At 39.7% G+C, this 24,591-nt stretch overlaps 1 protein-coding gene and 1 long non-coding RNA gene across 2 annotated transcripts; both read right to left on the minus strand.

Moving 5' to 3' along the window:
• Positions 1-4,172: 4,172 nt before the first annotated feature.
• On the minus strand, positions 4,173-12,324 carry LOC103469603 (serine protease HTR4). Its single transcript, XM_081611273.1, has 8 exons — positions 12,231-12,324; positions 11,944-12,148; positions 10,106-10,300; positions 9,966-9,998; positions 9,022-9,136; positions 8,877-8,934; positions 8,070-8,165; positions 4,173-5,551 (listed from the first exon to the last, which is right to left on the minus strand). The coding sequence occupies exons 1-8, from the start codon at positions 12,308-12,310 to the stop codon at positions 5,386-5,388; spliced, it is 948 nt and encodes a 315-aa protein (XP_081467399.1). The 5' UTR covers positions 12,311-12,324; the 3' UTR covers positions 4,173-5,385.
• An 8,174-nt stretch (positions 12,325-20,498) lies between these two features.
• LOC145552994 (uncharacterized) lies at positions 20,499-21,599 on the minus strand. Its single transcript, XR_014089163.1, has 2 exons — positions 21,493-21,599; positions 20,499-20,647 (listed from the first exon to the last, which is right to left on the minus strand). It is a non-coding gene; the product is annotated as an uncharacterized LOC145552994 (long non-coding RNA).
• Positions 21,600-24,591: the final 2,992 nt, after the last annotated feature.

Raw genomic sequence — 24,591 nt, forward strand, 5'->3', positions numbered from 1 at the left:
CTTTTATTGTACATCAAAACATGTTATGCAGATTTTCCCAGTCTATTCTAAAGCCATGCAGAGCTGACCATGCAGAGCTGACCATGCAGAGCTGACCATCATAACCAGATAATCTCCGGCTTCACTTCAACTGGGTCTCAGTCTCAGCTCAGTCCAGACTGCCGTGTGTTTACGGGTTTGTCCTGTCTGTTTCAGGTGTTGATCACTGTGGAGAAAATATACCTTCTATTCATTTTATTTTTGTCTTGAAAGAAAAGTCTTTCAGCTACTTCACAAAAGTCACATGTGAGCCCCCAGAAAGTCCAGTTGATCTGGTAGCGGTCGAGTGGAACCCAAAGTGTCTCATGTTGTTAATCACAGCTCCTGCTCCGCATGAATCAATAAAAACCTTCTTGTTCTTGGTGTTCTCTGAATTCTCTTGATCTGATTTAATGAGCAGAGGGGTTGATAAAAGAGATTGTCTCTACCCATTACTTCCAACAATATCGACCTGGGTAAGGTTACAAGATTAGGATTGATTAAGCTAATTGTGTTCCTTCATCGACGCAGCGGTCGGTGTGCACAACGTGTCCGGCAGCAGTGGAAAACAAAACCTAACAGAGTTTATTACAGAGAGAAACATTGTTTTCACGCTGGAGAGCGGAGATGAAGCTGGACCAGCTTCTTTTAGAGACAGAAGGATTTTTTTTTCTAGAATCATTAGGAGAGTGGAATAAATACAACAAATTAGATCTAACCCGTGGTAATTCTTAAACGTCATATAACTGCCTTCATCATTAAGCCCAGATTCATTTTATGTTGTTTAAAATAAATATATTTCTGCCACAAAGTGGGTCCAGAGATATTCACACCACCGTGTTTCATTTAAACATAATAAGTGCATACTGGACTGAAAGATGATGCATTCTAGTATGCAGGCCAAAAATGTTGCTTAGCTGGCAGGTTTTCCTATGCATATTGTGAGTGAACCATATGTTCAGCCTCATATTCTTTTTACAACCGTAAATTCGCTGGAATCTCTCCACTGCGCTTCCTCGTAACTGTTTAAAATGCTGCATAGGACCTTTTTTAACCTTTAATAAACGTGTGTCAGTGTTTCTAACAATATATATATATATATGCTTTGCTTGTATTTTTAAAACAGATTTTTCAGACACGTTTAGGGAAAAACACTGCATCCCATTCAGATGAGTCAGCCTGAACATTTTCCTAAGATGTTGGAATCAGGATCAACATGGGACCTCAGCAGAGCCACCGTCCAGATGCAGGAAGGAAAAGCAGCAGGATTTCAAATTGTGCTGGGCTTCCTCACATGGAAACTTTTTCCATATAAGGAATATCAGTTCATTTGAATAATGAACTGATGTTGCTGGACCCTTTGATCACCAGGACCAGATGGAATGCATGTGTGATTGAATTGAAAAGATTTTTCGCAAAGCGGCTCGAGACGACATTTGTTGTAAAGTAACGCTATAGCAAAGAACTCAACTGAATTGAACTCTGATTTAAGTTTCTACCAAGGTGTTGGAGGTCAAACATATGTACACCATACATGTAACTCCATTAACACATCACACATCAAAATAACCAATTTGATTAAATGCTGTGTTCAAAATGGATTTACAAAATTAATTTTAAAAGAACCTAAAACTTCTTTTAGATTCATGTAGCCAGCATGATGATGATAAGACAATCTTGCACAACACAGTAATTCTGCTGTCAAACATAGCAATGGGATCCTCATGATGAAGAAACTTCACGGCGATGGGGGAGGTAAACCTCATTGAGGCTGCAGAAGACTTGAGCCGAGGGTGGAGGTTCACCTTCTATGAGGACGACGTCCCTAAAACTGCAGCCAGTTCTTCTTTGGAATGGTTTAGACCAAATGAAGGCTCTTCAAGTGTTAGAAAGTCCAGGACGAATCCCACTTGAAAAAATTTGAAGACTGGACAGAATCCACTCCCTATTCATGATAACTGCATCATTTTCCTTCCACTTCACCCGTATGCACCACTTGTGTTAGTCTTTCACATAACACCTCAATATACATTTAGGTTTAGTGGTTGTTATGTAGCCAAATGTGAAAAAAGTTCCGCAGGGTACTCTACACTGGTTGTTTGTCCACTACATTTGCTAAATAAATGGCAGAAAAGACAGTCCTTGGCTTGTTGTTCATAAGCAGCACCAACAAATGAACCTCTCATTTATTGAAACAACTGCAGCAGAAGAGTTCTAGTTCCCCACTTTAGATAGTTTTGCTAAATTAGATTTAGAAAACATTATAGAGGTTTATGAAAGAAATAGAAAAATGGCCAGTTGGGTAATTATAGTGAGGGAATCTAAAGAAAAACAGCTTTCAAGGTACTTCAGAGAAATGGCAGTGGACTATCAAGAGAAATCGCCATGTATGTGTGGAAGTACGGGCTGGTAAAGAACATTCCTCCACCTGTAAGCAGCACAAAGAGAAATACAGTCTTAAGTGTTTCATTGTGACAGGAGTAAATACATCAGAGAACAGTTTTTTGTTATTGTGCCGCCAGTACCAGCAGGTGTGGAAATGGTTGGAAAGAGACTGCTGAAAACAATTTAAATTTATAACTGACTTTCAACTAAACCTGTACAAAAAGTAAGGAAATGTGTGTTCACTACTTGGATGCCTGTTTTATTCTTATGAAATGGTATCACATTTGAAAGCAAAGTGCCTTCTGTAAGGTAAGCAACTGAGTTCATGTCAAATCTTGTCTTCCAAGGCCAAACAGATAGTTCAGCTCTTAGCTCTTGTTTTGAGCAGTCAGTAATCTGACCCAGCTGACTGCTGCAGCAGACTGTGGGTGTGTGTCCCCAGCAGGTGAAGCCTTGTATCATCTTGACATTGAAGGACAAGTACAGTGGACCCTCGCCTATTACTGGTTCAGTATTCAAAGATGTTTTTTTGTTGTGGAAAGTATTTCCAAGTAATTTGTGGAAAATTTAAAAAAAAAAGATAGATTTTTTTTCGTAGAGTATATCTAAAATACTTCAAAATAATTTTCAGCTTTGGAAGCTGAAATACCTTAACATAAAGCTACTTGACATCCTACTGGCTTACAAGGCAGCCAATCCCAGAGCTCCATTCATTTCCCTTGCTGGTAATAAATTTGTACCCATAATAAACTAAAAAAAACCAGCTAGCTAGCAAGGGAATGTTAGCAGTGTCTGCGTGTGACTCAAACTTTTGCCTGACAGAAAAAAAAAAATACATAGACTACACAAAAGACAATATATAACACCTATAATTAACATATTTAAGAACAGCTTATTTTTGTAAAATGAATTCTAATCATTTTAAGGTCTTAAGTTTAGTAAGATAAATTTAAGTGAACACATGCCTGTTGCACATTTTTACAGACTTAACTCACTTAACCCTGCCTTTTGCCCAAAGCATTGTTACAGCAGAAACATAAATGTCCTTCCTTTTTGCGCTAAATTTACTTTTACTACTCCTGTTTGTTACTGCCATCCTTCTAAAAGTGTCGCTGCACAGCCCTGACCTTGAATGCAGCATGCCAGTAATGGCTTGGCTCGCTGCATTCATGTGTGATTAGGCCAGGCTTGTTGCCTCAGAGGCTGTTCAGCCCTCAGGCTAACATTCATCCTGGGTGTTGCGGCTGCCATTAACATGGGTTACACACATTTTTCCTGAGTGAACTCTTGCAACTGGATTTACTCTGCAGCTGCATCACACAATCAGCTCATTAAACAGACATGAATACATTTCACATTTGGAGATTTTTATTTACAGCAATTTAGATGTCCAACAGATGCAACACAGCATAGGTTCAGTAGAAGAGCAGCACGATATGTCAAATTACAAGAGCTGTTAACTGCATTAATGTACTCTTTGTAAAGTTTAAATGTGCTGTTCTGAGTTCCAGTATTTTGGAGTGGCGAACTGTCCAGGATGTACCTGGCCTCTCGCCCGTTGATAGCTGGAGATAGACACCAGCACCCCTGCTGACCCCAATGGGTTGCGGGTGTAAGAAAATGGATGGATGGATATTTGTACATGTGGATGAACTACATCAAGCTAGCTACCGTTAGCATTTTGTACTTTCAAATATTCCAGCAACATTTTCCCTGAAGGGGGCGTTATAGTCCTGTGTGTATGAGAAAAACTTGGCAAGATACAAGCAGAAAGGCAAAAGTTTTTACTCAGATCATTAATCAAAAGCAAATACACATCAAATATATTGCTCAATGTTCCAGTTATTAGGAACCAAAGGCAACTATAAACAGGTTGGTCTTTAGCCTTGAAATAAAGGAACTCAGTGTTTCAGTTGTTTTGCAGTTTTCTGAATGTTTCAGATTTGCAGCACTTATACAATACAACTCAAAGGTGACTGGGGAATATTTACAGAGTCAGATTTAAATATGAACATATTTCACAGGTGGGTATAATATACACCTGTTGCCATGGAAGTGACTGGAAATCTCCAATTTAATGATTCAGAAGGACAAACAAATGATTTGGTAATATAGTATAAATGTGATTCCAGTAACTGAAAACCAAAATTCTTAAAACATGTCAGTCTACTGCATGATTATTTTTCTAATAAACAATGTATCAAACTCAATTCTAACAAATATTGAGTTTGAATTATTCCCCCTTTCAATCTGAAGCAGTAGATTGAACAATCATAATACTAAAGATGCTATCAGAATTAAAACCTTTAAATATTTTTAGTTTATGAGCCTTCATTAGAAACATTTCTTTTGTGTGTTAAATCCAGTTTAGATAGAAGGAAGCTGGTTTTCACTACTTGGTTTGTGGAAAAAAATAAAAATAAAAAAACAACTTACTTTGCAGCTATTTAAAGACTCTGAAACATGCGGTTACATGTCTCAGAGTAGAAAACCAGCCTCTGATGAAGATGTTTCCACAATTTGCAACACAGCTGTCAATTCTCATATCTTTGCATGAAACTAAAAACAATATGGAGACAACAGTGATAGAAATACGTGTGGCACCAGGGAAACTGCAAATTTCAACCTATTTTAAACCTACAGTATTTTTAACAATTTTTTTCTTTTTGTTTATCCTGATTTTTTTTTAATTAGAAACAGTTCAATTAGAATAGAATAGAGTATATTTCATTGATCCCCCAGGGATAATTGCCTGTTTGCTGACAAGCTGCTGCATCCAAGGTGTAAATGTTATGTAAATGCTAATGTTGACAAACCTGAGTCCTAGAAAAGGAAAGGATGTTCTATTCTGGGAGATGAGCCAGAATTAGCCTCTTGGCCTGTGGCACATTCACAGAAATGTCAATTAATGTGCATTGTCCCAACCAAATAAATTATATTAAAGTTCCTTGGATTGAAACCCAATGAGCTGCAGTGTGTGAGTCAGTCCTTCTCCTCAGGAACGACAGTCAGCAGAAAGTCCCCGTCATTCCTTCTCACCACCACAGAGAAAGCAGCGCCACTCTGGACGGCCTCACTGACTTCCTGTTTGGTGTAGATCGGCCTCCCATCGATGCTGATGATGACATCATGATCCATCATCCCAGCACTGCATTAAAAATATGATTAAAAAAAACACACTGCATCAATTGTAGATTAGTCGTTACCAGAAAATAACTACAGATGAAGACTTTTCCTGCGCTTAAACAACACAACCTGATTTGACAGCAGCGTAAATCCATAAATCACTACCATATAATTATGTGATGCAGCTTATCTCATTGAGATCCAAGAACGAATTTAGAACTTACACCTGTTTATGCCAATCATCATGGATTATAGGAATTCACTGGATAAAATGATATGGAGAGTTAAAATAGGCAAAAACTGGAATCAGCAGGTCAAAACTTTACAGATCAAAAATCGGTTGATGAATAACTACTTTTCACCTATCCGCTGCATCTTCTGGATTAAAAATGTTGCATTTATTGTGAAATCCATCCATCCATCCATCCATCCATCCATCCATCCATCCATCCATCCATCCATCCATCCATCCATCCATCCATCCATCCATCCATCCATCCATCCATCCATCCATCCATCCATCCATCCATCCATTTTCTTTACACCCTTGTCCCTTAGTGGGGTCGGGAGGGTTGCTGGTTATTGTGAAATAAAAAAACAATTAAAAATATAACTCATAGAAATTCCAAACATTGATTTCAAAAGAAAGAGCTGCTTCGTTCCATTGTCATCTAAACTGTTTTTACAAAAAAATTCATTTTTTGCAGCCTCCACCTGTCCTCTGTTTGTGAAACATGGAGACAGTCAGCGGCCTGTTTCTGTGCAGTCGACTTCTGCATGCAGACGGAATGCATGTGATCCGTCAGCGGAGGAAGGAGGCTGCGCGGCGCGGTACGGCAGCGTCGCCATAGTAAATCAGCAGACTCTACTGTACAGCTCACGCTACTGCTGCTTGTGCTTCAGAGCTTCAGGCTTCAACGTGACAGAAAGAACAGAGGACTATTAAGAATATAGAGCAGAAAGCAAGGCAGCGAGAGACCCCGTCTCACCAGGAGAAAGATGTCAGCGCTCAGCCTGTGGGAAGAACAAGTTTAATGAGAACAACGGACCGCGGCTCAATCTGGAGCCCCAACAACAGCAGAGTTACTCTTATTCTTTTTTTCTTGGAAAATACCCAGAGGCCTCCAGATGCCAGGTTCACAGCTCTGTTGTTGCCTTCAGTAAAGCCAACACAAGCTGTGACTCTGCACTTCACTTATTATATCTAGACAGCGCTTCCTAATAAGAAGCGTCCCAGCAGTAAGCTGCGCTGCTCTACTTTTAAAACAGACATATTCCAACTTCTGTCAGCGTAGCCTCTTGGGCTGAACCGATGCAACAGACTCTTGCAGGCGACATGTGAACAAGTGAAGTTTTCTCGGCGCGTGTTTGGGTGTTCTGTTTAATCTAACAAGTCTCAGTGTTGAAGAATTGTGGGAGGTAAAAGTTTCTCACTTCTTCTCAGCTCAGCAGTAGAAAACCAGCCTCCTGACTTCAGTGTGCTAATAAGTAACTGCATGTTTTCATCATGAATTCATAATTTTACTTGAAAATGAAGTGCTAAAGCTTGATCGCTGTACCAAATATTAGTTGTTCTGCTTTTCTTTGTCACTGAACACACAGATCTGGAATGTGTGCATACCTCTGATGAGACTTTAAGAAAAATCTAAAAAAAACTGAATCATTAATGAACTTTTTTCACATTTACTTTTGCAGATATTTCATAAATTTAGTTCATATAAATGTATATTTGAGATTACTGTGATACTAAAAAGAGAAATTCATAACCGCCTGATGTACTGAAGTGTTCAGAATTTCATTAAGCGTAAAGCCGCAGTATGCAACTTTTATAGAAAAGTTGTTTTTTTTACATATTTGTTAAAATTATCATCATGTCGTGACAGAACAATATGAGAAAGATAATGTGTGAAAATATCGATCTCCATGAAGTATTATTTCCTTCTGAAGAAATGCTTGGCCAAAAACAACCAATCAGAGTCAGGAGGAGGGGCTTATTGAACACAACCAGTGCTTATTGGAAGTTCATGAAGATCCTTCAATGCCTCTAGGTAGCCTCGTTAAAAAGTTTCCATCTTGTTTTTTTCACCACTTAATAAGAATGGAGATCATTTTATTGTATGTAAACCTGAACTTCAACAGACCAAATCCAAAAAATTGCATGATTTTTAAATAATTAATCAGATTTTTTCTTGAATGAGTGTGTGGACTGGTGTCTTTTCTACAGGTTGAGTTCAAACAGATCAAATGAATCCAGGTAATGGATTAATTACCTGGAAGGAAAACTAACAGGTGTGTTAGAGCCAAGATTCTTGCTGGTCGACAGGCAATCAAATACTTATTTAATTCAATTAAATGCAAAGTAATTATTTACAAATCATATGTGATTTTCTGGATTTAAAAAAAAAAATTTGGTCTGTCACAGACGAAGTGTTTCTATGGTGAAAACAGAAGACCTCTCCAATATTCACAATTTCACAGGAACCATGTTTATTTATGTGTACAGTGAAGCCCATAAATATTCCCTGTGGCCCCATCCCTACCTGGATGCAGCTGTTCCGGGAATAACTTCATGAATGTAAACCCCTGAACTCACGTCTGGGAATCTGTCCACACGTTCTCTGATTTCCTCAGTCAAACTGGACAGACGGAAGAGAACACATCTTACAAAAACACAAAACATTCTGGACATGGATGGCAGTTTGACGTGTAATTTAACTTTAATTAAAGCAGTAAATGTTTAAACAAACAAAAAACTTTCCATCTAGAGAAAATCTGAGTTAAAAATGAGGGGAGCAATTTAATCTCTAGCTCTTCACAAAATGATGTTCTTGTTCATAGAGTTACTTCCATGAAATAACATATTCATAACGCTGAGCAGCCCTGAACTCTGGGAGGAGGTTCAGGGATCCTTTGGTTAAATGCAACCGTCTTAAACTACAGACGACGTCCAGGCCTGAAGAGAGAAACAGGAAGCTCAGATGATGAGAATGAAATGGATGAATCGTATGTGGATATGTACTTCATGTCTGTGTGGATATGCTGTCCTTTCGAAGTCAATATGCTCTTTTCTTGCACGTTGATATTGCGTACCACGGCGCTTCTTTTGGCACAAAACTTCATGTGCATCCACTTACCCACCTTTGTAAAATAATTTCTCCCACTGGAGAGAAATAAGTAATCTTATTTTATTATTTAAGATTACTAATCAAGAAATTAATATGTTTTAATTAGGAAAGAACAGCATTTTTCCAGCTATTTTCTATTATTAGGCACAACATCACCTGTTCCTCTATAGACCATCTGATCAAAACAGTTTGAAAGAACATGCGGAAAAAAAGTTGACCTACGATGGTGTGAGCTGCATCATGCGGACACCTAAGAATTTCTTTCTGTGCTCTGGGTCACCTAGTAAAAGATAAGCATAGGAAAACGATGAAGTGTGAATAACACCAGGATGTTTTTTTTTTCAGGAGGTTGTGAACACATCCTTACCGTTTAGCTGCCTGTTGTGGAAGTCAGCAAGAAACTGACGTATTCTGTCTGCAGGGATAGCAAACGAGATCCCGGCTGTCACCTTTAAGGTATTGATGCCTATTACATCTCCGTCCTGTTGATCAGAGGACAGGCAGCTGTTAGGCCGTGGCTATCACTGAAGCTGCTGCTGTGTCAGATGGAGAAAATACAAAAACAGAAATAATCGGTTGAGTTTCTTTCTCTTCACAGCCAATCAAATTATACATAAGCATCACCTTAGTTCTGAATGTTGTGTAACAGGGTTTCTGCAGGTTTCAGCAAGTAACGCTTACGATTTTTAAAGATCTTTTTGTTGCCACCTTGAGTGAAATTTAAGAGCAAAAAAACTGGAAAGTTTAATAAAGTTATCATATATGAGGAGCCTACTGTACCGTAATCAAGCATAGCTAAAGTTGTGAAATTTTGGAGGTCTTTTTGTGGTCCTTGGAAGTGGCGTTGGGCCTGTCAGTCTGAACCCGTACAGCTCCAAAGTTAAAAGGGATTTTTGCACAGAATCCACTTAAGACTCTTACAGGTTGGCAACAGAAGAGTGCCAGAGCCGAAATCGACCGCTGTCCAGTCAACTGGATAAATTTGTGCTAGAAAAGATTGCTCCATCTCCATTCGTGTCCTATGGACACAGAGGCAGCACGGCCACACAATGAGATAACAGTCTGTACCTTTCCTCCAGCCAAGGAAAGGTGCAGCGCTCATGCACATAGATGAGCACACAAAACAAGAAAGCTGAAAAATGTTCAGCTTTTGTCGGTGTTATTTGTCCCAGGTGTCAAACCCATCACCCATCATAGGGTAAGACTCAAAAAAGGCTTTAGACTCCATCAGCGGCAGTAGGTAGGGGAAAAAAAACTTTACAGATAAGAAATATTATCTGTTCATAAAAATAGCAGCAGAAAGTCTCTCACCAAATTGACAAGTGGTCCACCAGAGTTGCCGTACTGTGATGCGAAACAAAATTCATGATTTTTCAAAGACAATTTAGAAAAATACTTGCAAACACAGACCATGCTTGGGTTTTTGATTCTCTCTGTGTTAATGCACTCACATTTATGATGGCGTCAGTTTGAATATAGTCCAGGTCAGAGTCCTTGAAGCCCAGCTCCAGGCCTTTGCGGTGAGCGCTGCTGATGATGCCGACGGTGACAGTGTTCTGCAGCGAGAAGGGGCTTCCCACCGCCACCACAAACTCACCAGGGCGCATATCTGAGGACCGGCCCAGAGGCAGCACGGCCAGCTGACCCTGCAGAGAGACGGGCGAGCTGTGGTCACTAGGACATAGGAGTACTGCCCTCTTAATGAGCCACATGGTGGATATTTTTTCTTCTTCTTTTGTTTTTTTTTACTCTTAAAATCCTTACTATTGACATTCAAAGCTGAATCAGTTTGAAATTTACAGCAGCACATGTGGGAAAGAGATTTTTGTTTATTAGTCAGTTTTTTAAAGTCTTCCCAGCTCCTTTAAGAAGTTGCAGTTTAGATTGACTAGAGTGTGTTTGTTTATTTCTACGTGGTTTCAATTGACCAGGACATAGAAAGTTGGGTAGAGGGATGATCTATGGGTGGATAGAAGATATGAAGACATTAATAAATCTGAAAATGTAAGATATAATGAATGAATCCATCTGGGACAATCGGTGGGCTATTTGTGTATATTTTTTAGGAATCCTAACCATCATTTACTTTAGAGAACTGATTTTCCTGTTAAACTTAACTCCAAATTTGCCTATGGGTGATTTTTTTTCATGGAACATATCTAATATTTTCAAGAAAAGATGCAGCTTGGGAAACTAAAATACGTATAGGACCAGTGCCACTCGACACACAGCTGGCAGTCGTTTGCAAATCAGCCAATCCAAGAGTACCATTCATTAGCCTCCGTGTTGATTGGCTGCAACCCCAAGAATAGAGACAGCATTATGAAATCCATCAGTAGAGCTACATATTTGCTCATTAATTAGCATTAATTTTGACCGATACATGTAGAGGGTCGTTAGCTGGAGACCCCACTAAGGGACAAGGGTGTAAGAAAATGGATGGATGGACGGACATGTAGAGAGTGAGGCAGGTTAACTCTACCAGCTTCTGGATGCTTTTCTTCCCGACTGACCTCATTCATTCATCTCTGGAACCAACACTAAACCGCATCTCACACAGCATGCAACCCATCTGGTCCCAGCCAGACCTTAAAACTTATACAGGAAGGCATGTCTGAAAGAAACAGCCCTGAACCGCAGGGTCCACATCATTGTTGCTATGGGACAAATCATTTTGCCTTTATAACACGGAGGATGTTTGTTTTCTTTCCATGTGCTCTTGTATGCAGATCAGTTCTAAAAATGGTAGTGATGCTCATGCTGAGTGGAGACTGGCTGAAGTGGTGGGAAACCTGCTCCTTTCCACCACACAAAGCAGCTTGATGTGTTTGAGCAACATGTTTTATTCAGGTCACTGAATGGAAATCCATAAAGAAACACAAATTCTACATGTTTAAAACAAATAAATGTAGACTTAGTGGGTAACCTTCACACAGTCACTGGTTAGATAAAAACTAGAGAAAGAACGAGACTGCATTGAACCAATTCAGTAATATCTATCTATCTATGATTGGTCTGTATTAAAGTGAATCTGAACAGTAGTTGTTGATCATTTGACTTGTGATGTGAAAAAATTGTTTCCATTGAAATTTGCTTTTATGCAGCTGAAAAACCACCTTATCCTAGAGCAAATACTTTTTATGGAAAAAGGCGTTTTTCCAAATTGGCGCATTTCCATTAAGCTAATTTAAATCTAAATTTAAATTTGCGCAATTCTATGGTTAATGGAAACGCAGCCTGTGTCTCCAAGTAGCGTCTTTAAGGAACTGATGGAAACAGCACAACTCACATCTGGCTCAATTTTGATGAGGGCAACATCCATCTGCTCATCCACATCCTTGATCGCGGCTTCGTAATGCACACCGTTTCTCAGCTCAACCTTCACCCGCTGCTTGTTCTTCAGTACGTGGGCGTTAGTCAGAATCCAGCCATCTTCAGAGACTACAAACCCCGAGCCGCTGGACACGATCACCTCCCCGTCGGGAAATGGGCCCCTGAACACCAGGGACAGATTCATTAGTAACTGGAAGGAACATTCGTTGTCGGGGTGAGACTTAACTTTCTGCCACATTTTACCTTTGGAAGAGCTCCAGATGTGCAACAGCTGGTGCGATCTTTTCCACCACATCTGCAATGAAGTTGAATTTGTAGCGCATGCTTCCTGGATGACGCATCCCTACAGGATGCGAGGTAAGACATGAAAAAAAAAGGATGTTGCATGGGTCAAGACTTTGACAATAAAAATCCAGTTTTGGAGAAAAGGCAAAACAGGTTAACAGTTAATCCAGGCAATGAGTGAATGACAGGAGGGTTCCTTAATGATACCAGATCTGTGAGAGACAGAGTTCCTGCCAGTTGGTTGGTGATTCAATACTTATTTCATGTAATAAAATGCATTTGTTTTAAGATTCTGTCTCTCGTGGTTAAGGTGTATCTAATGAAAATTATGTGTTTGAGTTTGAAGTTGTGGCAGTATGTGTGTTTTCCACTCACATATAGTCGATTTTATATAACAATCAAGTAGCTATGTTCCCATTAGTTGTTATAAAAATGACCTTGTAATTTAACACCTTGAAATTGGGCCTGTCTCTTTAAAAACTCCTGCTGTCTGAAACTCCACCTTCAGGAAGTCATCATATTGTTCCTCTATTAACCCTTAGATCATGTTTTACCAGTGAGAAAGTAGCTCGTGTCATTAGCTCGCAAATACGTAATTCCACCAGGTGTTTGCTAATTACTTCTGGCTAGTCTGAAGGAGTGTGGGAGCTGCTCTGTGAGGCGAAAGCTTCACAGAGCTTTCGCCTCACAGAGGCGAAAGCTCTGTGAAGCTGCTTCCAAGCTGTTGCTTCCAAGCAGGGACCTAGCCCCGCCTTCGCCATCTCGAAGGCGGGGCTAGGTCCCTCCAGGCATTTTGCACTGCTGAATAGTTGCCAAGGAGACTGAAGGATTTCTCAAACATGAAAGAATCAAGGTAACACTCCATGTCTTTGTGTTTAAAATAGTCCATTTCACATTCATAGTCAATATTATTACTGCCCCTGTAAGGAGTACCTAAAATTAAAATGACATTTTTGAGTTTGGAGTTTTAAGATAGCAGAGGCCTGTCTTTGTTTTGACAACTCCGCTGTTACCTTTATCTCCTGATACTAAATATTTTAAAAGATCAGCTGGGTTTTTTTAAACATAGTTCTTTCTGCTGGAACTAGCTTCAAAAAAGTGGTTCCAGTTTTTGCCAACAACCTTTCAAGAAGTGTTCTGATTTTTGAAGTTGGTCTTCAGTTAGTGCTTTACCTACCTGCTCCTGTCCCTCTCAATCAGTTTCTTTATTTTACATCACCCATTTTCTGACTGTTTTCAGTTTACTGCTCACCTTAGCTACTCATTACATTTTAATTGAACTGCCTATCTGTTTAGTCGGTGGATGAACCTTCTTTTTCTCACAATGTTCCTTCCTGAAAGTCAAACTTTTATCAGCAGGACGCAGAAATGACACAGATGAGACAAGCACAACAGAGTGACATGAAGATTGGCACATTAATTTATGCTTACATTTCAGAAAGTATCTTTTCCAGCGCTCACTTATGAGCCGAGGTTTTTCCGCATGACTGCTCAGATGAGACGGCTGGTAATTTCACTAGGATCAGTGGCTAACATTAACAAATAAAAGCCTCACTACACACTGACACTTACCATAACCGCTGATGGAGAAGATGATCGAACATAAAATGAGTCAGAGATTTAAATAGCTCCTAAAGACCACTGGGCCTGCAGAGGTTTGATTTCAATGTAACATGTTTTGGACGGTTATACAGGATATAACCGTCACTGGAGGACAGTGAAAACGTTTTTCTCAGCAATATGTTCAACGCTCCCCTTTTTTTGCAGTCTAAGCAGTCATCACTGTCCTTAAGGCAACAGAACGATGACGTGTTTACAAAGATGGTTAAAGCAACATGCCTTTGCAGAAGCATCCTTACATGGAAATGATACCTTGTGCTTTGCCGGGAGCTTTTTTTTTTTTTTTTGGAAAAATACCAACTACTTTTTCCTGACTGTGAGTTTTGTAAACCAATCAACATCTTGCTGTGTTGACAGAATAATCTTTTGTTTTTCCTGTCATCTCCTTTCTGCTACGACATGCCAACAAGAACAGAGCATCAGACGAACCGAACAACGCCTGCGCTAGACGTGTGATCCAATCTGCCATCAAGTCTTCAAATAATAAAATGTGAGAATCCACTAATGGGACAGATCACACACTGAATTAATTTAACATTTCACCTCAGATCAACAATTTTAGTCTGGTATGAAAAAATCCATCACTGCATAATACCATTAGTGGTTTTATGATGACAAACGTGTTAATCATCAATTTCCATCCCGTCATCATGTTTGTTTTCTTGTTGTCTCTCAGAACTGGATCCTTGGTTCTTTGTGAGAAAAACATGCGTGTTCTCTGAAAGGCACTTCTTGAGTGCAATGTCAAAACTTCAAATTCAAAATTGAATTAAAAAATACTTTATTTTTATTGATCCCAAAGAGAAATTGAATGAATTGATTTGACAAAAATTACAGATAAAATATTTTAACATAATTTACAGCTACTGTTGTATGAGGTTGGCTTGGGTTAGACCAATTTCTACACATAATCTAAATAGTATTGTATGCTGTTTTTCAGAGCTTTGTCTCTGATACATCTAAATAAAACTTAAAAACATCTACTGTTTCTCTTGGAGGTTTTAAACAGCCTCTCTGCCTTATTTAACAGAACCTCTCCACCTCTACACTCCCTGTCAAACACTCAGGTCTGCTGAGTCGACAGACTCCTTCACTGTCCTTTTTAAAACCTGTTTATAAACTTAGTTTTACTCATTGGCTTTCAATCCAATTTTACTTAATTTTTATTCATTTAATCTTTGAGTTTTTAATTCATTGTGCTTAGCTTTTTCACTTTATTTGTATGCTTTCACGACTGATGTTCAGCACTTTGCTTCAGCAGTGGCTGGTGTTGAAGCACTATGACGATGGTGGTGATGATGATGATGATGATGATGAACTGAGTCAGGTTTGTTTTCCACTTTGCTCTCACACTTAAATTCAACCCACCTCTTCTCCACAGGACTGCGATCAGGGCTTTGCGATGGCCGCATGTAAACGTTGACCTTGTTGTCCGTCGGCCATTTTGTTTCCACTCCAGCTGCATGCTAAGGAATGTCTTCGATCTGACATGCTTCGAGCTCATGCTTCAGCTTCCTGGCTGATGTCTGTGGATGGCTTTGTTTCAATATTTCTACATGTTTTTTTTTTTTTTCCTTGTGATCAGTTTTATGGAACGCACCACTTCTTTCTGGAGCAAAACAGCCCCACAACATGATGCTGCCACCCCCATGCGGTGGATGGTACAAGCATCCCAGTTTTTCTTCCAAATGTAACGATGGGCATTAAGGTCAAACTGTTCCATTTTAGTTTCATCAGACTACAGGACATGTCTCCAAAATATGAAGATTTTTTTCCCTGTGGACATTTGCAAACTGTAATCTGGCTTTAATGTTTTTTTTTGTTTTGTTTTGTTTTTTTTGTGCAGTGATGGCTTTATTCTTGCAGAGTGGCCTTCCAACCCATATCAGTGCAGGAGACGTTTCACAGTGATGACACTGTCGTACCAGCTTCAGGAGCATCTGCAGGAGGTCTTTGGCTTTTATTCTGGAGTCAACCTGCACATTTTGAACCTGAAGACATTCATCTCTGGGTCACGGAACTTGTCTCCTTCTTTAGCATTATGACAATTGTACATTCCCATCATGTCTATGCTTGGTATGATTGTTTGAACTGCTGAACACAAAAATAATCTAGAAATTGTTTCCATGGATGAATAAGACTTGTACAAATTTCCTCCTGATATCATGGCTGATTTGTTTTGACCTTCTTATTGTGTCAAACAGAAAAGCTGTGAGTTTCAGGTGTGACCAGGGGCGGATCTAGAAAGATATTTATGGAGTGGCAAGAGGGTGGCAGGGACTTTTTCAGGGGTGGCAGTATATATATACGAAATTTTGTTTTTAACTTGCATTGTTTCAAAATGAGCTTCATGTAGCACCGAGGCTTAAATATAATTTCTTAATGTAGTATATAGTTAATTATTTTTACGTCTTTCATACTCCTGCTAATTGATATGCATTTCTGGACTGGACGGCGCCTATTAGTCACTATGTGATTCACTGTGTCCAGAAAACCATTTTATCCCAATGCAGGACAAGGAGAAATCTGTCTCGAAAATATTAGTAGCGCCATCATTTGTTATCCGATATATCTATTAAATACGACTTAAAATAAATATTAGAAAACTGATGTTTGATAAATTCTCCATGATACAAATCTATAAACAGTTTAGTTTCTGTTAGTTCTGTCAAGATGCAAGAAGGGGCGAATTTCTACTTATATTGGTGAATCGTTTTATTTTAAATATGCTGTAGGAGCCGTAGTTTGACGACTGTTAGAAATATCACCATGTTTTTAGAATACAGGGGATTAGCTCAGTTTTTGTCGCTTCTTTTTAGGAATTGCAGCGGCTGCATTGCGCCACAATAAAGGTACAATAAAGCTGATAAACAGGTGAAGAACCACACTAGACAGAACCACTTCTGATTGTTTGCTAAGACAAACATCCAATAAAAGTTCCACCAAGCCACTACTAAGGCACTGGGGTCATGTTTCTCGACACAGGCAAAACAATGTTCAATGTCCAAACTTATTGATTGATCTTGGTGATTTATTTTTCTCTTTCACCAAACAATTACAGACATCAAACTTTCATTTGTTCTCATGCTACCTCTCTTAAAAACCATCGGCCCCAAACCCAAATGCCAGCTGGTCCTTCTCCAGGCCCCTGCACTTATAGAAAGTGGACTGACTCAGATTACTTCCTGTCTAAATTTAGAAAATAAATAAGAAAATAATAAAACAAAAAAATAAATAAAATCAACAATCATCAACCTACAAATAAACTCTGTAAATAATAAAAAAAATAGAAATTTAAGAATAAAGTAACAAAATTCAAATGGATAAAGAAATAAAGAAAAAATAACTCCAACAACTTCCATTCTGCCTTTTCTCGCTCTGTGTGTCGGTATTACACACGACCCGTTGCCATGGCAACCGACAGACAACAGCTCAACGAGCACATAGAGCAGAGATTACCAATCATGGGAATCAACACCAAAAAACAACCATTTCCCACACAAAAAAGTAGCAAAAACACTAAAACAGAACATCCAGTCTGTTACATTATGCTGTCAGGCTTAATGTCTATATTTGGATTATTAATACGTTTTCGCCTGAGCACAGCGGCGCTTGATTAACTGATTTAAAACAGCTGCTCTACTGATGACTTGGTGGACGGGTTGTTTAGTGCCAACGGAACCAAAACACACCGAACTGCGCAGCACATGTTAAGGTTATCAAAGTCAAGAGCAGGCTAACAGTTAGGCTAGCATAACTGACCCACTGCTCACTTGTTCAATGTTTTCTTTAAATTAAAACTTTTTCCTCACCTGTGAAATCTGAAGCCCTTATTACCATTATCTATTGTTGAATTAACTGCTAAACATAGCGTCTGTTCTGATTCTTTGCGTGATTGTAGTAGTTTCCTGACCACCAATATTCCTGATTCAATGGACAGAAATGGTGCATGTGTGACTTACGATAAATCATGTAATGTCCAGTCCAGTAACATATATATCCATCAATGCTGTTGTCTCGCGCTGTCCTTCTCTCGCACTTCCCGCTACTTAGCACTTGGTGTCAGGTTACATTGTGTTGCATTCAATGTTGTCGGAAAAAAGAGTTTCATGTGCTTAATGTCCGATTTGCCATAACTATTTATTGAATTCATTGTCGCCAGCTGGGGTGGCAACAGGGGTGGCAAGGCTTTCGTTTGGGGTGGCAACTGCCACCCCAGTAGATCCGCCCCTGGATGTGACCTTAACATACATCCACAGTTGTGCCTCCTACAAAGCCTCCAAAGTCATCATCTGGGCTTCCCCACATAGAGATAGTTAATGTTCTGGATGAAAACTTCTGATTTTGAAGACATTGATAAATACATCTTTGACATATTTTTTCTCTCCTTCTTTTTGGCATTTATACCAACCACAAATAACTTTGGTAATTCAAACCAAGAAAGTTTGTTCTAATCTGGAGATAGGCTTCAGCCCCTCTTGACCCTGCGAGTATAAGTGTGTTATGATAATGGATGGTTTCACCCAGCTACAAGGTAAAAGCACAGTCTAGCTATTGAATGTGTTTGAGTAAAAACCGTTTTGAAAATAGGACATTTTCTGAAGGACAATGATTGACTTGAGGCTGCTGTTTACACAGAATGTACCGTCACATTACGACAAGGACAAGCACCAGCAGAGTTGAAATATTTGCTTTCACTGCTTTCACAAAAATGAAATAGTCACTGCGAACATCACTGACTTTCACATTCAGTGGACGACCCTCTGAAAGGAACAGAAATCCATTATTAAGGACACATAAAACATTTAGAAGGACATGCGGTGAGATTTTCAAGGTTCAAATTGACTATTTACAACCACAGAAAATACCATTACTCACACACAGGCAAGTTTGTGCTTTTAGCCATATTAGCGCTACATACTAACTTCCATTCTTTTTAGTTCCTGTATTTATGCCTGACCCTAACCTAAACTTAACCCCTAACCCTTACAGGACATCTTCTTATGAGGTACAAGCTTTGTGTCCTGTGAGGAGCACTCTGTCCCCACCCATAGCCCACCTATACCCAGGTGATCTATAATCTGGAGGATGAGTTTTGCTTGAAATGCAAACTCATTTGGACACAAAGAGGCAAGGGTTGGTAACTATCCTTGTGGCAATGGTATCCACAGAGTGTGTTTCTCAGTTCAGGTCCTCAGTGATTTCTGCCCTGCTTCATTTCTGCCATTCAAGGTGATTAAACACCTTCTGTAGCACTTTGATGGCTGCAGAGGAGGTCATGCAATCATTTGCCTAACAGAGACAGATGTAAAATATGGAGTGGACTTGACAAACACTGCCGTAGAGGATCCTCTTTGAGCCCAATGAAGAAGAAACCTGCTCATTTCTCTGGGTTTGCTCCTTGGTGACTCAGAGCCAGAGTCCATTACACCGTCTTGTACTGCATTCAACAATGCAGAGTGGGTGAAAAGATGAGCGATGAGAATCAGACTCAACGGCAAATTTCACTTTAAAACACACAGCAGTTAGAGCAGGCGCCTCGGATACAGAGGCTGTAGACCTCAGTGAAGGCGTCCCGAGTTCCACAGGACGTCCTCGGTTCTCTCTGCCTCCTTCCTGTCAGATTACCTTCATATAAAAGTGACTAGTGCTGAAAAAAATTCTTAAAAAAAACAAAAACAACAGAAATGGACGTTTGGATAAAACCAAGGGAGTATGTCATCTACTAACTGAGACGGTGAATTATCCGTCCACGAAGCACTAAATGACCAAACTAGATGACTTATTTTAAACCTTACTGAATATGAAAACCTGGAAAAATTAGATGTTTGATTTGAGAAAATTAAGATATTTTGAAAACGCCCGTTTTAACATTTCAAGATTACAAAGGTGAGCTTGGTGATTAAAGCCCCAGCGACAATCCCCAGTGTTAACTGTATCTTCACCTGACCTCCAAATAGCACAACAGGTTCAGCTGATAGAAAATAACATATAAAATGGAGCTGAACAAAGAAGTCTCAGCTTAATGTGATAATTTTACTCAAGTAAAAGTAAAAAAATACAGTGCAGGAAGACTACTCTGAAAAGTAAGTTTTACAAAAGGCTACTCAACTATATGCAGCTGAGTAAAAGTAACGACTCACACCTTTGTGTGTGCTTTCACAATAAATTCTCAAAATTTTGAAAATACTGTTGATATTTAGGCTATGAATACACTACTACATTCCACTTATCCTTTCTAAAATCTTGAAATCTAATTCGATTCCTGGTAGCAGACTTGAAGGCCCTTATGAACCAGAAAAAAGCTGATTGCAGTTAAAAGTTTGTACTGGTACTTTGTTACCCTTTCTGTCAGACTGTATTTTCTGTTTCTGTGCTGTTTGCCTAACAGAGAAGTTATTGGCGACCTTATAAATGAGTCTGCAGCAGTGTTTCCACTCTGTGCCCCATGGACAAATGGGATAAATCTAATTAGCTGAGAATACGTAACTCTCCTGTATGCCCAATGATTTGTGGCTCTAACATCCTGGTGAGCCAAAAAGCGGGCGGCACCCTGTCAGTGATGAAAGCATTTTGCACAGTGCAAGGCAGCAATCAGTCGTCTGCACCAGGATCTATTTACACTTTATTGTAGCGTTCCTTTTTCCATTCAGCATGGCTCGGTGTGTGCTGGGGCATTTTGCATAAACCTGCTTCTACTGGAGAGCGGTGGAAAATCAACTGCGTGATGAGTTCTCTCGTCTTCGGGGCTGTGGCTGTGATAAGGAAGCACACATTATCAAAATGGACAGGCCAGGATGGGAAAATAAATAGGACGTATTTACACAGCGAGGCTCGGAGATTCCCTCCGGGAGACTTAAACGCCATCAGCGAGAGAATTTGTGACTAGAGAACATAAATGTGCAGAACACCAGAGGCACAGTACATAAATCAGAAACCTTCCACTTTGTTCACCAATCTGCCACGCCGACTGCTGTCAGCTGTGCTGAATAACACTGATCATCTTGTTACATTGTTGGGCTCCGTTGGGAAAACCTAAAAGCTAAAATGCAACGTGTAAAAACATGCAAACATCCTGCACTCCATAGATTCTTTAAGTATTCTTTAAGAACAGCCCAGCTGCCGGCTGAGTTCATAAAGTTGTACAAGCCAGTAGGCAGCACATCTATCTGATATATTTACCCAAGCCGAGACTAGAGCGATGATGGAAATGCTTCTGCTACCTTATGGCTCCATAAGAATCATGAAAACATGTGGTCACCTTGAGAAATGGCTGCAATAATAGCAGCAGTAGATCTAGGAATTCAAAAAAGAATCTGTTCAGATGAAATAAGGAGGCATAATAGCAAAAGCATTTCCTGCAAAAACACAAAATCTAACCAGGTCATTCTGGCTGTGCAAATACCTTACAACACTTTAAATAAGGAAAAACTAACTTACAAGTAACTTTTCAGCTTGTTTATGAGCTTGTTTTAAGTCAATCATTTAGATGAAAAAAAGTACTAGTTCCACTAGCTGATTATTTCATTTATAACAAGACATTTTTTTCCCACGTTACAATGAAGAAAGGAAGAAATAAAGGAAATAAATCCATTTTCACCAGAGTCACACGGCCGTCGCTGCCGCACACCTCTCCCACGGAGACGCACACACAGGAGGGTGGACCCTGCCGGCGCGCCCCGGCACCTGGTCGCACCTCAGTCCGTCCCCTCAGGACAGGTACACGTCGCTGCTCTCCCCGCATACCTGTCCTTCCCCGGCCCCGCACCGCACACAGCAGCCGCAGGCGTCCTTCACCCGGCCGTGGTGGCCTGCGTGTGGAGGGGCGGGACACTGGGACTGGGGGCAAGCGGTGGTGTGTCTTTTTCTCAGCAGACGTCCTTGGACCTCAGAGGTCAGGAGGGCGAAGAAGGCTACGAACTTCATCATTACCCTGGTTCTCTCTTTCTCTGGTTCTGGTTCTGCTCAGCCCAGGTATCCGTTCCCTTACCAAAGAACATCTTTATGCTTCATCTGTAGTAGCCTGCCGAATGGCTTCAGGTCAATTAGATATCCGTCCAGTAGCAGCATGTTCCTCCTGGTTTCTCCTCCGTGTCGCTGTATGCTGTGTTCTCCTGAGCACTAACCTGTGTGGAATGTAGCACTTACAGGTTTATGGTATATTGCAGGATAATGAGGAGTAAACCTGGAGGCAGTTCAGTTCAGAACTGCTCGACGTCTGAGACCACAGCAGACATTGTGGGAAACTAGATTTGGAGTTGAAGAAACAAAATTAAACAAATTAAGCCTGAACGTCATGAATTCAGAAATTTAAAAGGGTCCAGTCAAAGTCTGTGCATCAAACCAGGGGTTCCGATGCTGAAAATTAGCAGCAATGATAAGGTTTGCTAAAATGTTGTCAGTATGATTACGTGACTCCGTTCAGTTTGCTATGGAGGCGTTCCTGTAACCATAGTTACCATAATCTAGAATATGAAGAATATGACTGTCTTTTTGATCAAGGTGTTTCTTTGTGGCAAAGGTAAAGATGATTTGTTATAATACAGGAAACTCAATCATGTTGTGTTGAATATTTTTTTCAATTTCTCACAGCACTCTATCATCAACTGCCCGGTCTCCTGATCGCTTCCTGAACGTAAAGTGTCAGAAAGCCAAGAGGTTCTTAAAGAGACAGAGGCCCAATTTCAAGACGTTTAATTATAAAGTCAAATTTCTTTTAAGTCATATTTGATACATCATTTTAACAACCAAAGGTAACAGAGTTACTTGATTGTGTTAAAGTTAAGGAAGCACTGGAAATTACATAATACTACCCTTTAAGTCTAAATACCAACTGTAAGTGGTATACTTTTAAGTTCCTTTATCTCACATTTACTGTTAATCATTTCTGCTTAAAGAGACAGAGGCCCAATTTGAAGAAGTTTGTCATTAATGTGAGGTAAATGTGTGGTTTGTTGTTGACTCTAACCTCCTGATCATGACTGAGTCTGTTTATCCTACTGATCACTTCCAATCAGAAGACTGTCCTGAAGCTCCAGTTTCAATCGAACAACACTTCTTTAGAAGTTTTTTGTTCCTTGTGAAAGGACAGAAATAAAAAACACAACTTTAGATCAACTTTTCAGCTCTTTGTTATTTGCTCACAGTCAGCTTTCTTTAAACAGACACAGGTTTAAGTGTAATTTTCTCAGTCTTTAATCTTCTGTGTTTGGTCTTGTAGACACCATAATGAACTGTCTGCTCTCGTTATGACCAAGAGAATAGGTGTGTATTGATCAGAGGCCTTTAGTTTCCCCTCTCCCATGTTGGTCCTTGTGGGCGTCAGGACTGTTGTTTGAATCAAAGTTAAAGAAAAGTCAATGCTGCTGTTGAAAAGATTATTTCTACTGACTCAGTGCCCAGATCATATCATACTTAGGATGTCACCTTAAAAGACTCTATGGACCATTTGATAAGAACTTCCTTTTTTCCAATAAAGATACTTGAAACTGCACTCCATGAGAGAAGAGTTGGACATCCAGAAAGCAGGGTCCATTGTGGATGTCGTTTGGTCCACATGCAGATCAGTGATTGTTTTGCACGTGTTTCTGTTTGCAGGGATCTGGGAACTGGAACCAGAGGACCTAAGTGGTTCATTACCAGTCAGATGACTGTTTAGAGGCAGGTGCAAAATCCTCCAGTCAAAGAAGAGAAAGGTCACCGGAAAGAAAATGTCTCAGAAATCCACCGTATGCAGGGCAAACTCCTACACTGCCTCCACCAACCCATCGTAAATCACAAAGATCTCAATAATTTCCTTCTGCATGATTTATCATTTTTCTCTTTTCTCTCTTAATCCCCAAAACTGGATGTGAAAAGTCTTCAGTTTGGTGCTTTGGCCTCAACTAGCCCTTATTTTGAAGGACTATTTTGTTTACAGGCTTCATAATTCATTCTATTTGTTGTTTCTGTTGTTTTATTATTATTTGTTGAATATCTAAAATGTCTTCCAGTTCCAGTGTTAAATGTTTATTAGAGTTTAAAGTTTATGGAGCTTTTAGAATGTGTTCTTGCATTTTGATGCCATAAACAAAAAGCATAGAAATAAATGTTATATAATTTTTCATTTCCCTGCTCAAAAACACATTAGGCAAGCTATATTTAATAAACAAATAAAGTAGTCTGATTATTTGTACCAAAGGGATAAAAAATCTTAGCATTTATTCTATTTTCAGCAATAAGAAATGGACTTGGATAAAGCATTCTCTAAACAAAAAAACTAAATATATTCATCCAAGTTTAACGGCTTAATTAAAAACAGATTTGAGAGCCATAAAATCAGCTTTTTAGTCATTGCGTGTTTTGCTAACCAAGTCCAGGGTTTTCCTCAGTGTATAGATTTTAAAGGACTCTTCTTATTTAGTGTTGATGGAGACAGATTGTCCATCTGTGTATTTCTCTTCTCCACACTATGGTCAGTGACCCTGTCATTCTGTCTATTACAGAGACGTGATAAATGCTCGATAGGCTCTGATCAGCAGCCACACTGCAAGCAGCTGCACCAAGCACATAACACGCACACACACATGCACACGCACACACACACACACACATTGTAAAACACTGTAGTTAGCCGGTGGTTGGTGGATTTCACTCCGTCCTGCGAGGTGGGAAGTTGGAAATGAAGTGCAGATGTTTTTGGTGTGTGCATAGTGATCTC

The sequence above is a fragment of the Poecilia reticulata genome, chromosome 9 (assembly GCF_904066995.2).
Source record: "Poecilia reticulata chromosome 9, P_reticulata-male-v2, whole genome shotgun sequence".
In the NCBI taxonomy this organism is placed as follows: Eukaryota; Metazoa; Chordata; class Actinopteri; order Cyprinodontiformes; family Poeciliidae; genus Poecilia; species Poecilia reticulata.